Below are 15,733 nucleotides of genomic sequence, written 5' to 3' on the forward strand. Positions count from 1 at the left end.
ATAATAATGTTGTTGTTTTGTAATGGTTATTTCATTTTTTGGTATTATTAGTAGTTTTGTCCTAAGGCATGATTATGTTTTTTTAGTCATTTCGATGATTATTGTTATTGCTATATTTTAATAACATGTAAAATATTACGATTATTATTATAAATATGATAGACATATCACATGTTTTATAGATTGTATAAACCACAACATACATTTTAAATCAATAATGATTAAATTAATATAATAATATTACACGTTACTCAAATCGAACGTTTTTTATTTCCTACCTATACTACCACGCTTTTTTCTGGGTGCCTACGTTTCTACTAACGCTAGAGGGCGACACTGAGTCATCCAACTGAATATAATGACCACCGTCAGAACAGCGAAGAAGCCTCGCACAAACAGGAAGAAGGAAGGCATCTGACGGTGACGCGTATTATTTGGTAAATAACGGTCTCGTTTCCTTTTAAAATCAAATGCATTTACATTTTTTTAATAAGAAAATAACGATATATAAAGCAGTATTCATAGTATGTGAATATTCGTGCGTTTGTGGCAGCGAGAGATGGTTTTTCTTTTCGTGTGAACGGAGGCAAAGAAGATTAGCTCGATGTCAGATTATTTACTTAATGTCAGTTAAAGAAGTCAGTACAGTGTATTGTTCTGCATTTGGTTCATATGAATAAAGGTGTTACGTATTTATTTCTCTGTTCCACAACATGCTATTATTACCTTGTTATCTTACGATCAATACATTCGTGTTTCGATTACATCATTCTTTGTGGGACAGTCATGAGTTCAGTCGATTCACTCTTGTTTTCTGTGTCCTTTGGCCTCCACTGAAGAACAATACAACTTTATTGTAGATTATAAAAGCGAAACTGTGGACATAGGCTCGATTTCTCTTTGCTTGACATTTGCTTGACATTTGCTTGACATCCAACTTAAACTTCTGCACCTCAGTTTAAATGATAAAGTATTTGAAAGCCTGTGTTTATTCATCCAAACATGTTTCTTCAGCAGGTTATATGCTTCGACTGAGAACATCTGAAGAAGAAGAGAAGAGCAGCGAGGTATCCCAACTGCGAAAGGTGGTGTTTGAAAACGATGACAGACTCCTGGATGAGATGCTCTGCCAGGAAATCTACAAGAAAGTCATCAACTGTCGGGGCGGCTGGGGCATCGCGGGGACGCCGTTGCACGCCGCCGTGTCTAAAGGCCACCTGAGCTGCCTTCAGGTGCTGTTGAATCATGGTGCTATTCCAGACTGTGTGGACGTCAAGGCCCAGACGCCGCTCTTCGCAGCCGTGCGCGGGAAGTACCTGGAGTGCGTCTTGGCACTGCTCAGTGCCGGCGCCAACCCCAACGGCAGCTCTACCAACAACTGCTCTCCCGTGCTCACGGCCGCCCGGGAGGGTGACGCCGAGATACTGAGGCATCTGCTCCGACACGGTGCCGAGGTCAACTCTCGTTCTAAAGTCTCGCTCTGGACGTCCAGCGTCAGAGTCTCCAGCGGGCCGCTGTACTTGGCCGCCGTTTACGGACACATGGAGTGCTTTAGACTGCTGTTGCTCTATGGGGCCGACCCGGACTATAACTGCACTGATGCGAGGCTGCTGGGTTCCATCAAGCAGCCCAAAACGGTGTTGGAGATGTGCCTGAGGCACGGCTGCGGGGTGGAGTACATCCAGCTGCTCATCGACTTCGGTGCTAACGTCTACCTCCCCACGCTGATCATTGAAAAGTCTACAAAGCAGAACGAGGCTGTGGAGCTGCTTCTGCATGAGAGAGGTAAGAAATGATGTCTTGTTGTTGATGATTGTATTTGTTGTTGGTCAGTCAGATGAAGTTACCAAGTAATTACAGCTACATCTTTGTATAGTTAACCCAAATATATGTCATTATCTCTAATAGGTCTTTAAAATAGTCCTCAATGATATAATTACTTACTGTTTTCCAATCCTATACATGGGTCCCTTTTGTTATCTGATTGCATCAGAAATGTATTCAGTTGTTAATGTAATCAATCGGACCTCATCAGACTCACTATCTTACCAAAAATATAGAGTAATGGGTCAGTGAAGTCAACTTGAGAGAGAACCCAACATCATCCAAAAGAATCCTTTGTGAGATTCTATCCCTGCTGATGGTTCACCCAAAATTTTAATTTTCTACTCACCCACATGTCGACTAAGGGTAGTGATTATTTTCAGAGTAATCTGTTCGTTTTAAATGAAATAGTGTATTTTCTTTTTAATAAAAAATATAGACTTAATATTTTGATGTTTTTAAGTGTCTTTTTGGACGGAGATGAAGACAAAGACAACTGAGCTCCAGTTACATTAAAATGAATAAAAAAAATTGTACATAACTCTAAAAACAGATTGCTCTGAAAATAATCCTAACCATTAGTCGACATGAGGTTGAGTAGAAAAATCGGTGAATTTTGGGTGAACTCTCACTTTAACATAGATTTCATCAGACATAAAAAGGTTTTGTGTTTTTAAAGAGGATGGTTTGAGAGGATGATTATAAATGTAACATTTAATATATTGTCCCTCATCTAACCTTTTAGAGAAAGCATCCTTTTAGTATATATTTAGTATATGCCAGAGGTTGGTACCTTTAACACAGTGTAAAAACTACTTTTAGAAAAGTGGCTTGAAAGCAGACTGTTGTCTACACGAGTGTGAAACTTCTACTCAAGCAATTCCTGTATAACATAAATGTTTAATGCCTGCAGGAACTCCAAAGGCCTTGACGTCACAGTGCCGGCTCGCCGTCCGAAAATACCTCAAAAAGAACAACAAGATTCACTGTATCGAGCAGCTGGGACTGCCGGGGAGGCTCGCTAACTTTCTCAAACACAAGCCGCTCACTGTTGCCGTCTTCTAGTCGAACCTTAAAATGTTTATCAGCTGCAGAGCTTGTTGTTATTTACAGATTGTAAGTCTGCTGTGTCTTTTTCAATGTTTGTGTGCCGTCGTGTTGAAAGCTGCCTATTAAACATGCGAACAAGACGTGTGATCGTTTTACCCTCAAGTCCACGGAGAAGTCCTCCAAAGTCACATGAGCATCTTAAAGTTATGCTTTAAGCTCCTTTAGTGATTTACAGCGGATCGCTTCAGGGACATTCCTGGGGGGGAGAAGATATTGAGTTTGGTTAAAATCAAACATCACATGTTGAGACTCTCTTACAGGCCGATGCTTGGAACAGGCGAGTAGATTCCACCTCAAAAGATGGGTGGCAAGAAGAGTTGACCTGTGAAGAACGTGCTGGAAGCTCTGTTCAATTAGAAAAGTTAACAGAACTACAAAAGCTAACAAGTGCAGACAGTGTATATCAGAAAATGTAACTGAATAAAAGCATCATGAGCCAAAAAAAGACATGTTTGTAGTCAATTGTTTAATTTCATAAACATTTCCCAACAACGAATCATTCAACTTGGACGTGATGCACTTCCTACATTTGACCAGCAGGTGACAGGAGTCTAGTACAAACAGGAAGAAAACACAACACTCAGACCTGAATAGAAATAGAAAACAGTTCTGGTGATGCCAGAAAACGTAAGTGATACCTGGATTGTGTGACAGGACTGAGGTTTGTCAACTAAGGAAAACAGTAAATAAGATCAGGAAGTACAGTAGTTGAGTCACATACCATCTTAAATTAAAATTAAAAAAACAAATGAGAAACTTCAAATTCCTTTGGCTTCTGTAATCGTGACGTTCATTCTTGTAAAGACAAATCTGACAAAGCAGTGTAATTTATATCCAGAGCCCTTAGACTGAAACTAAAACCCAACTTCAAGGTCAGTCCTTCCCTCTATTGACTTGCATTCATGTTATACAAAAGTTAAGTGTCGCGTTTCAGACGACAAACTTCATTTGGTCCCTTTTTTCTCCAAGGAAGCAGCAGACATTCACAACGATGTCTTCAGCCCAGGCCGACGTCCAGTGACATCATCACTACAAAGCCGAGGATGGAGGTCCAGGAGGCCAGCTTCCCGTTGCCGCTGAAAGGGCGAAAGGGTGATCAGGAAGATGAAGTCTTTTAAAATCTACGGAGAACTTTCTCACCTGACTTGAGCCTCTGGTATGATGTCATCCACCACAACGTAAACCATGGCCCCGGCCGCGAACGCCAAGGCGTACGGCAAGAGCGGTTCGGCTAAGACCACGGAGAAGGCCCCCAGGAGCCCCGCAATAGGTTCCACCATGCCGCTCAGCTGGCCGTACCTTCAGCAACATCGGCAGTTTTCATTGCGGATCAATTTGAGTTTATTTGTCGAGCTCATTTCTTACCAGAAGGCTTTCCACGTCGAGACGCCTGCACCCCGGAGTGGGAGGCTCACCGCCAAGCCTTCTGGAAAGTTCTGTATTCCAATTCCGATGGCCAGATTCCTGTTCGGAAATACCAGAGGATCATATCCATCCTACGTAAAGTAAGAGCGTGAATAAAAGTCTTAAAGATGTATTTAAATATATATGAAAATCAATGGATGTTTACTGTACTGAGCCATCTATTGATGAACAGTGGTTTCTTTAACAAGCAGGTTGAGGCGTTGATGATGAGAAACAAGTGGAAATATCTGTGTGGTTGTTCCCATCGGGACACACACACACTTGTATATGTAATGCCATCGATTTTTATACGTTATGCGTTTGGTATACTGAAACTAAGGTGCCATGTTCCATTCTAACCACTAGATGTCAGCACCTAACAAGACTGACATTCTGGAAAAGATTCTTCGTAAAATACATTAAATATAAATCACAAACGTATTCATTGGAATCCTATGAGAAAAACAAGACTACAAAGGCTTAATATTTGATCCGAGCATCACTCTGGCTCTGGAACCTCTCCTTTAGGCCAAGGCAGGATAACATGGCTTGTTTACAGAAATACAAAATGATCAGTCAATAACCTGACGTGTGTTCGCACGGTGTGATGAAAGAAAATAACGTTTGTCAGATTCCAGAGAGAATAACCTGAACATGGTAACAGCCGAGCAAACAAACTCAACATCTTAAGCTTCCAGTTCCTTCTGATTAAGATCAACTCTTGAGCGCTGCAGGCTTGTCAAACCAAGCACACGACTAGCTGACGAATTCAAGGGCTTCGTGGGAGAAAGGCATTGTGAGTTGAGAGCAGAAGTCTGTCTGGGGCTCTGTAGAGCCAGCAGAGGACATGATGTGACTGCGGATTTTTTACTCCATCGAGCACACAAACTGCTGATCAACACACATTAATTGAGAAAATCACTCATCATCGATTGTTCGACATCTCGGCTGCAACTTTTAATACCAAACACTTTGGTCAAACCCAATTCAAATTCAATTTTCCTATATAAGAAAAAATGCTATTTATAACGCAACCTACCATTAATTAAAATGAGTTCTTATTTCTACTTTGAGGATTGAGCTACATGAAACGATTATATCAGCCTTGTTTTCTTCAATTTCTAGTTCATTTTAAATGTCTGGTACAACTTAAGGTCCATTTGTTTGTTATTATACTCATAAGAGTTTATTAAAGAACTGATATTTAGAACTTTTCCATATTTTCTTGATAATAACACTTAAATTCTTACATCAACACCGATGGAAAAAACAGTTCTTTTAGGCATTCCATGTTTTCTTTAAAGTATATTAGACCGATGTATACACACATATACTTCATTGATCTCGAAGAGAGAAACTCACACTGTTAGTCACATGATACACAGAGGAGTTACTGCTTGATCTATAGCCATTATTAAACAAGGGGTGTGTATAAAGTGGTGAAAAAAATCGATGTTTCTTCACTCTATTGATGTAAAAATGCTAAGGGCCCATAAAACATGGCTCGATCAATTAGCTAAGAGGCTTTTTTGTGCCTGAAGATTCTGAAGCTAGAACAAACCTGGGCAAAGTATAACCCGGTGTCCAAATGTGGTCCTTTGCCTCCATTTATTTGGCCCTCATGATGTCAAGCAAAAATGTTCATGGCAGTTAACCAAAGCCATGCTCCTACTTTATTTTATTTATTTATTTCACTTTTTATACTTGCTTGGTATAGCAACTTTAGAAAGAGCCTGTTTTTTAATTGGGCAACCAGTTATTAATGTGGTGCTTTATTTATTTATTTATTTTCTCCCATTTTGATCGACTGTCGTTTTTGGTCTTAAATTGAATTCCATTTTCTTTTTTAAAATCTTCTTTTTAACTTGCAATGCGCTGTAGGAACCCTGTTCAATAGAACTTTCATTTAGGGAATTCATTTAGTTTCTTTTTATGTCCTTTCTTATTATTGTGTAAATTAAGTCATCAAAAAATGTATTTCTATCATATTTTCATGTTTTGCTCAAAACTCTTTAACAACATAATACATAATACACTTTTATGTATTCATTTATATTGAGCATCTAAAAAATGTAATTTAATTCAATATTAGGTATAATAATATATCATAATAACTATATAATAAATGGAATAAGCCTTTTTTATAATGTCATAACGTGGTCAGACTTATACTACTTACACACACACATACACAGAGATTTGTCTTTTCTCTCGTGTTTTTTTTATGCCATACTTTTGTATTACTTATTTAGTATTGACTCCTCCTAGCAATCCCACTTCATAATGTGGATGTTATAACAATTAATTGCCCCAGTATAAGCCAGAAAGACAAAAAGGGTCACAGTTACTGAAGCAATATAAAGCCCAGGAACACTTCACCTCTCAGTGACACACATCACTTCCTATGGCTGACTCAGTGTATACTGTCCAGCTAAATGATGGAGATAATGCTGGGAGATGGAGCAGTTGAGCCTGATGCAAACAGTAAAGATATTTCTCATTAATGTGTGGTGCAGAGATGGAAACAGACAGAACACAGTGTTCCGTCTTGAGTTTATATTATCATTATAAAGCTGTCATACTCATACATTTACGCGAGGAAAAAAGTCTTACCTTGCACTTTCAAAAGTTGCAGACGTCGTCTTTCCTATGGCTCCGAATCCAACCCCCACAGCCAAGCCCTCTGAGCACACAAGAGAAAAGTTTGTTGGGCCGAGTTTTACACTCGTAATCAGGTGAGTCATTTCAAGCGCTCACTTTGAGCAGGTATATACACACATAAGTGGAGACAATTCAAATTGAAGGGTTTCGTTTTAAACACTTCCATCAACTAGTCAGAGCTCGGAGTGAACTTTCCTTTTTAATCGTACCAGCCGGTTACTTTACATGTTCCTAACCAGAACGCAAACAAAACTATAAGACTACGAAAACATTTAAAATATTAAAAGTCAGCCTCTTATCCAAATCTATTAAGAGGAAATGTGAGTGTGTAGTTGACATGTTTATACTTTAGTTTTGGTGGGGGTTTAAGCGACACACACAAGATTGAAAATACGTTTCTTATGTGATATTGACTGTTCAGACGCAGACCATTAATTTTCAGAAACATTAACAAATCATAATCATTTCTAATCAGTTGCTCTTAGTTGAATAGAAGTTAATATTTGACGTCATAATTCAAATTAAGACTAACAGGGCTTTCTGTTTGAACTTACACACTTACTTATTCCTACTCATACACACACACACATACAGTATATATATAGTATATACATATGTATAAACACACACATGGAATGTCTCAAACCGATCAAGGCCAACGAGACCCTGAGGGCCTTCATTGCAAACTCAATAAAGTATTGCTCTCCCAGAGGGTGGAATTGCAGATGTAAGGATAGCTACAAATACCTTTGAAAACATGCCACAGGCGAATGGCAACCATGAACAGGACTACCAGAAAGGCAACCGCCAAGAAAGACAAGTCCTAAAGGGAGTCCACAACAGCGATAACAGCAATTAAGAGTTGTGCCCTACAAGGGATCAGATACCCTGTTGGGATAATTAGCTGTCAAAAGAAGGAAATTAAGACCACAGATCTTAGAACTCTGACGTTGCTCATGGGGGTTTCCCGTTAAGCTCAGTATCTTGGGACTATACACAAAGCGCACAAAAGGGAGGCGGGATGGTGAAACATCCAACTACCATGACCACATCAGAAAGATGGTCTAAAGAGATTAAGCTCCAGACATCTTACAGAAGGGTGTTAGATACTAGCAAGAACGCCAAGAACAAGTAGCCTGTAAAAGCGTGTACAGGAATATCTGTGCAGAATACAAAGCGTAGGGACCACGGTCACCTCCCAGGTTGATGGAGAACTATCAACCCAAGATCCTGTTCCAGATTCAGATCGACCAAATGGTAATGGAAACTCAACAGGACATTGAGATCATAGAAGAGCAGCAGATGTATATAACAGACTTAGCCATCCTAAACGATATCAAGGTGAAGAGAGAGCCTGGAACATGGAGGCAACAGTAGTTTTGGTGGTCTTTAAAGTATTCAAAACAGTGACCCCTACACTGAAGAAGTGGCTCCAACAGATTTCCTGGAGAAACATTTTAAATCACGGGTCTATTGTTTAGAAAAGACAAGAAAAGGCAAGGCAATGACATGTTTTCCCTCCTGGTGCCTGTGGAGCTGCATCTTGAGCCCGGAAGCCACTCCATCCAAATTTAACACTTGTCTTTATTCTATATGACCACAACACACACTGGTTCCAATCAACTCCCTCTTGAGAAAATAACAGTGCTGACACAGCGTCACCATTAAGGGACAGAGTTCCTTTTATTTTAACGTAGGAAACCTCTTAGAAGAAGTACTCTTTCTTCCATCTTCCTACCGAGTTGTAACAAATGCCACGGGGCCAGTAGACGCTCTATTTGTGCTGAAAAACCATCTGAGTTTGAATAAAACATGAGTGGAGAAAGTCTCAGCGTTTGTCATTTGGTACAGCTTGAGAAGAGCTGGGGGCAGCATGTTTAAAGCAAAAATGTCATCCTATTCTTCCTCTAAAGTCCATCGCATATATGTACCGGTACTGACAGAAGTCTGAACTGTACTGGAAAAATGGTCTGAAGCAGCAAAAGCTGAAAAAGGTCCTTGAGCAAATACCTCGTAAACATTAACAGCATTAGCCTCATTATGGAATACTTTAATGAGATTAACTGGTTTCCAAAGGACCAAAGCAATTGAAAATGATTTGATATTAAACCTGAAGAATGACCTGCTCTGGGCTCACTTTAATGGCCACTTTGCAAATGACTACAAAAGCTTTAATCAGGAAATACTTAGTTACGCTAGTTCCATTTTAGATCCTTTTATAAAATGTATAATATCTATTAATAGAAAGTAGTCGTAACTCCCATCGCCACTAGTACCGTACTGCACTGCAACAGTTAAAGCTGCTGTTACTGTCAAAGTGATAAACACTTTTTAATTAAACTACCTCATGGCACTGTCAATAGGAAATGAACTCAATAAACTTGACCATTGTATCTGGATAAAGCTACTACTTGTTTTTAAATTGGAAAATAGGAGTCGATTAGTTCTATTAGAATCTATTCGTTTTCTATTTGTGAGTCTACATCGATTTTTTTCTCCGTTGTATGAATGTTTACTGCTCAAACCAGCCATTTCTGATTTATGTTACATCCCATTTAAATGATTCACGGCACATCATTCGCAGCCTCTAGATTGTCATTGATTTGTAAGCTAGTGATTCGTACATTCATTTAAAATGTTAAAAGATCATCTAAAGTATGGCAGGGCAAAAGGAATTATTTGGAAAATCCATTAAAGTTTGTAAGCTTTGTTGAAAAATATGCTGTTAAAATGAGAAACTGTACATCATATTGTAAATAACTGTGAATGCTCATCACTGAACAAGACGGAGGAGAGAATAAGTGAATATGTTGCCATCAAAATTATAAAATCGAGTGAAGTATTTTGGGAGAGAGTTGAATCCTTCTCTTCTCAGACTTTCTTTGCTTTCAAATGTGAAATCTAAAATAAGTGCGTCTGGCATGATGTTCTATTCTATTTTAAGAAATCCAGACACAGACTCTCTATTGACACTTTCATTGTACTTTGCTTTTATCAGCTCCCTCAGTGCTGTAGTGGAGCACGTAAAAGATTCCACTCATCGTTTAAAGCATGTTTTCTCGTCATGATAACGAATGTTACAAACACCCTCCCTGTATTCTTTGCTTAAAGACTTGAGTTGTTAAAGCAACAACATGTGCATTTAAAAATGAGTTTTAATGGGGTGTGCCCCCTATATGTCCTCTTTTCTCTCGACTTAATGAAGTTTCCCTGCCACCTAAAACCATCACTAAGAAATCTACACGCCCTTTTCAAGCTAATTTTCCTCATTTAAATTAACCACTTGACTTTATGAGGGTCTTCGGCCGCTTTTCAATTGACGAAATGACCTAAAATTTTGGAAAATGCCCCTTACTTAGTATTTATGGTTTGTACTTAATAGTTTTCTCAATTTTCTTAAACTCTTTGACGGACACACACACCCACACCCAGACAGACATATGTATATAAAACTCAGACGAAAAAACACCCAACAAGAGACTGATCAGCGACACAACTGGCCGTGGAACAACAATCTCAGACATCAGACCTTTATGTTGTTATTTTCCACAAATATACTGCTTGTCACTGTAGACCACTTCCATCAGTCACGCTAACAGAGATCAACACCAATGGAGGGGAAGAGACCACCATCAATCTGCGGCTAAACTTGATGGACCGTCACCAAACCGCTGTCAAGGCTGCGTCCACGTAATTGTCACGGATCATTTGGGAGAATCTTTGAAGTTCACACGTGTTGATCTGCAGCTGCTGTTGTGCACATAGAAATTCCACTCAGGACACAAGTCGGAAAAGAAAATGGAATGTAATACAAACTACCCGTAATTTGAATCAGATATATTATTCAAATGCTAAGCTTTCAGAAAACATTACTCACCTCCAATTACATTTCTGATTTTTATGTTTGACTGCGCTCCTCCTTAAATTCATTTTTTTTAAACGTGTCAAAAGGTTGTTTACAAGGTCTGGCTTAAGAGATGAGAAAAAGACAGGTGACGGAATCCTAACTCACAGCATGTGCCACGAGCAAAACAACTGTTTTTGTTGCAACACATGAGAAAAGAAAATCATGAATGATCTTGTTCTATTATAATAGAAGCCATATTTGAAATTTAAAACTGAAATTCAAATGATTCCTTCAACAGTTATAAATCCATCAGCCTTCCATGGCCCACTTTAAACAGGTACTGACCACTGCAGAGAATTAATATATGCGTTTTTTACAGCAGAGGTTTGCAAGAAAAGTGAATTCAAGATTATTAGTGCAGTGGTTGACGAGTGATGCTGAGAGACTGGATTGTTGTAGATGTGTTGTTATTCAGTGTTTTCTTGCTGACCTTTAGACTGGAGCTGCTCAGTATACAGCTGCAGTTTCTCACATCCTGGTGCAAGATCAGGGGTTTCAAATACAATCCTTTGACAGTCAAGGTAGAATAGTAGGAGAATAATTATACTTTATTTAAAAATATTGTAATGGTAGTTACATTTTTACAAAGCCGCACTGCAAGTATTGCTCCGCGGGGCTCCACAGTAATACGCCTCGCAAGGTGATACAAAAAAGCTACATAATATTAATTTCATAATTTAAGAACCTTTTAATACCTGTATTAACAATAAGGTATAAATACAATTGTTGTTTTTGTCATTTCTTCTAACAAATGTTCATAACATTAGTGAGTCGTTGCTGTTGAAGTGTCAAAACTTTATTGACACCGCAGTCTTCTAGCCCCGAGTCCCGCGTCACATGACCAAAGCACAATCGCCTCATTGGTCAACAGCGGCTCTGAAACGATTGCAGTCATGTAAATATTGGTAAGAAATAAACCCGAAGGAGGAAAAGAGAAAAAAGATGTCTAAACGCTTATTGGTTTTTGGGGTTATGATTTAATAACAGTGTAACTGTTTTTTAGATACTCTTCACTTTGCAAACTTTCCTGAGCAACCATATGGCTATAGTTCCAAGATAGTATGGTATGTTTTCAGAAAGATAAAACCGTAAACTGACACAAAATAAGTCCCCATCATTGATTGTATCACTTTCCTGCTACACTTCTCTGAAATGTGGGTGTTGCTTTAACAGGAAGCAAGAATCTCATTGTCATTAAATTCATAGATGTTAAATCTTATCTATCACTGTGTTTGCTCTCTTTAATCCTAAAATCTCATCACATTATTTTCCTTCAACTTCTATTTTACTTTTATCGGGAGTCTCTGAATAATTGTTGACTTCATCATTTTATCGTACACGCCGAGATCTTTATAGCTCAACATTAATCTATTGAGTTGTGAGCCACATCAAACAACTCTATGGGCTGGATCGTGTCACTGAAAGATGTTCAACCATCCATAACTAACAAGACTTCTTTTCAACTGGGAATTTGTAGGACCATATCTCAACATCTACACCCACCTCTGAGTCGGAAAGGACATTTTATTCTCACTCACCTGGAATGTTGTGAATAGTAATAGCGAGGATTAGTAAAAGTATTCTTTTCCAGCTGCTTTCTTCGTGTCCAGTCGCTTCTGGTTTACTTTCTGTTGCTCGTCCATCGGAGCTGCTTGAATGAGCTCCTTTCCTCCTCTGATAAACGTCTCCGTTCTCTAGCTTATCTGCAATATAAACAACAATAAAGACAAAATTAAAACAAACTCACACTTCCTTATGAAACATTTAACAGTTGCTATCATTGCAGAATACTTTTTTAAAATAAACTCTAAAAAAAAAAAAAACAAGGATATTCCATAATTACTTGTTTTATAACCCTTGTGTTATCTCTGGGTCAAGGTGAACAATCTCAGTGGCTAAACACATATGCAGTGGTGGAGGTCATTTAACACAAGGGATACCAGAAACACAATTTTTAATAGGACCTTCGGGTCACCTTGACCCTGAGATAACCCAAGGGTTAATCTCAAAATGCGGAATAAATAATAATGTTAACACCTCAAGCAAGGTATTTAATTATGGTCTTATTGCTCCGTCTTTCTAAATTTCATCTACACGCTTCAAGATGTTAACATTAACTATGTAACTCTTCATATCTGAAACACGCAGGATAAGCGTGTTAAACTGTAGAGGTAAACCATGAGTCTTGATCTAGCAGTCGCTTTAGTCATTAGGAAAAAACATTTTAATTTATATTTTGGATTAATAAGTCTTTCGGTGGCTTCCCATTAGAGATGATATTATTTGGACTGTGGCTATTGCTGCATGAGTTATCTATGCTTTCATTAGACAGATTAAAGTAAAATGAATCAATACTTCATCATTTACGCTCTGTTAAAAGGTCTTCATTTCAGATAAGCTTGCTCTTTGGCCAATGTTAAAAATGAAATAGTAATACTGGAGCAGTTCCATTGAAATTTTACTTTGATATCCATTTCAAATATATTCAGAATTTTTTATACTCAAATAAATGAAGCAATACATAAATAAATGTCAACGTACAAAATTTGTAAACTACAGGCCTTACATATAAAATCTTTGTTTGGTTGGGGTTTATACTGTACTGACTTGTAATGTAGAAAATAAACACACAAATGTAGTGATTTAGCCACACCCAACTGTGTTATGAGACAATATGCACCAGCCGGGGTTAAATATCTAAGACAACTGTTCTATATTTTTTGAGTTTCAGAGAAAAAGAAAAGTAAAAATAAAACACAAAAAGTAGAAATCCAAATTATTCATACACTGACATTGAGAGTGTGTAAACCCTTCTGGAGTCACTCCAAGCCCAGGTATGATCATTCCAAAAATGTCATAATAATACTAAAACCAGCCCAATAAAAAAAACATTAAAAAAAAATCTATGCAGTCAAACTGAACACCTGCTTGAAGCTTTCAATCCTAAACTTCAACTATTTCTATTTCCTTTTTCATTGTCAATAAACAGTCAGAATCTGCCCCACAACCTCACTTCCACAGTTACATATCACTGTGCTTCACTTTTATAATGGCTCAGTCGAGACATCGTACGTCATAATGACGCAAATTAACATTAAACACAATCATGTAACTAATGAGATAGATATAATGGATAATAGATATACTCCCTGTATCATGTGACTAATGAGTGGATATTACGTCATAAGTGGCTTTAAGTGGTTATTATCAAGAAAACATAGGAAATATCATCTCATATATACATAACACGTTTCTCTCTGTGTGTGTGTGCGTGTTTGTGTATACAGTACACGGATTGAATATGTTTTATATCTGAGCATACTAGTGATTTTGTTTTGTCTTTAAGCAATCTTTTACTGCACAGAAAGACATCTTTTAAAGACAGAAGAAGAAGCTAATGATGCATCGCATTCTAATAAGCCAAATTAATATTGTTTCCGAGGAAAGAAAAACAGCAGCCAGGACCGAAGCGGCTTGGGTTTGCCAAGAGCATATAACTGCACGGATAACGAGTATAGTGAATTCTGTCGTCTTGTTTTGGTGATGAAATACAGTCGCAACAAAAATTGCAGTTGCTTTGTTGTCCAGAGACGTGACAACATCAAGTCTCTTCTACTTCCACAAACGGATACAACAGATGGTCTGGTACGTTTTGTGATCAACTTTAGATATTTTGCCTAATTTTTTCATAGCAGTTTGTATAAAAAAATAGAAACGAGTCGACCATGGCTAAGAGCAATAGATTAGTAAATTGGTTTGAGAACACGACTGAGTGAGAAGTTAATACACAAATCTATTGGAAGTATCGTCCACGACTGAGTGAGAAGTTAATACACAAATATAATGGAAGGATCGTCCACGACTGAGTGAGAAGTTAATACACAAATATAATGAAAGGATCGTCCACGACTGAGTGAGAAGTTAATACACAAATATAATGGAAGTATCGTCCACGACTGAGTGAGACGTTAATACACAAATCTATTGGAAGTATCGTCCACGACTGAGTGAGAAGTTATTACACAAATATAATAGAGGTATCGTACACGACTGAGTGAGACGTTAATACACAAATATAATAGAGGTATCGTCCACGACTGAGTGAGACGTTAATACACAAATATAATGGAAGTATCGTCCACGACTGAGTGAGACGTTAATACACAAATCTATTGGAAGTATCGTCCACGACTGAGTGAGAAGTTATTAGACAAATATAATAGAGGTATCGTCCACGACTGAGTGAGACGTTAATACACAAATATAATGGAAGTATCGTCCACGACAGAGTGAGACGTTAATACACAAATATAATGGAAGGATCGTCCACGACTGAGTGAGACGTTAATACACAAATATAATGAAAAGATCGTCCACGACTGAGTGAGAAGTTAATACACAAATATAATGAAAGGATCGTCCACGACTGAGTGAGAAGTTAATACACAAATATAATGAAAGGATCGTCCACGACTGAGTGAGAAGTTAATACACAAATATAATGGAGGTATCGTCCACGACTGAGTGAGACGTTAATACACAAATATAATGGAAGTATCGTCCACGACTGAGTGAGACGTTAATACACAAATATAATGAAAGGATCATCCATGACTGAGTGAGAAGTTAATACACAAATATAATGGAGGTATCGTCCACGACTGAGTGAGACGTTAATACACAAATATAATGGAAGTATCGTCCACGACTGAGTGAGAAGTTAATACACAAATATAATGGAGGTATCGTCCACGACTGAGTGAGACCTTAATACACAAATATAATGAAAGGATCGTCCACGACTGAGTGAGAAGTTAATACACAAAT

The 15,733-nt window shown here is 38.1% G+C and overlaps 2 protein-coding genes across 4 annotated transcripts in view; one reads left to right on the top strand and one right to left on the bottom strand.

The window, feature by feature from the left end:
* Positions 1–384: 384 nt before the first annotated feature.
* Positions 385–3,014, top strand: LOC148086151 (ankyrin repeat and SOCS box protein 12-like). Of its 2 annotated transcripts, none has more exons than XM_087784352.1 (3): positions 385–437; positions 1,015–1,785; positions 2,738–3,014. In XM_087784352.1, the coding sequence occupies exons 2-3, from the start codon at positions 1,023–1,025 to the stop codon at positions 2,887–2,889; spliced, it is 915 nt and encodes a 304-aa protein (XP_087640478.1). In that variant the 5' UTR covers positions 385–437; positions 1,015–1,022; the 3' UTR covers positions 2,890–3,014. The 2 variants fall into 2 exon arrangements, with proteins under 2 accessions (XP_087640478.1, XP_087640479.1); XM_087784353.1 differs by having other exon boundaries at positions 405–437; positions 1,018–1,785.
* A 367-nt stretch (positions 3,015–3,381) lies between these two features.
* The window catches only part of slc39a11 (solute carrier family 39, member 11), a 66,634-nt gene continuing 54,282 nt past the window's right edge, over positions 3,382–15,733 (bottom strand). For both annotated transcript variants that reach the window (XM_087784351.1, XM_087784349.1), the window contains exons 6-10: positions 12,445–12,609; positions 6,952–7,021; positions 4,300–4,398; positions 4,075–4,233; positions 3,382–4,010 (exon numbers count right to left, since the gene is read on the bottom strand). In XM_087784351.1, the coding sequence (XP_087640477.1) occupies positions 3,932–4,010; positions 4,075–4,233; positions 4,300–4,398; positions 6,952–7,021; positions 12,445–12,609 (572 nt within the window). In that variant the 3' untranslated portion in view covers positions 3,382–3,931. The remainder of the gene's footprint in view (positions 4,011–4,074; positions 4,234–4,299; positions 4,399–6,951; positions 7,022–12,444; positions 12,610–15,733) is intronic.

The sequence above is a fragment of the Callionymus lyra genome, chromosome 2, assembly GCF_982586985.1.
Source record: "Callionymus lyra chromosome 2, fCalLyr1.hap1.1, whole genome shotgun sequence".
NCBI lineage: Eukaryota > Metazoa > Chordata > Actinopteri > Syngnathiformes > Callionymidae > Callionymus > Callionymus lyra.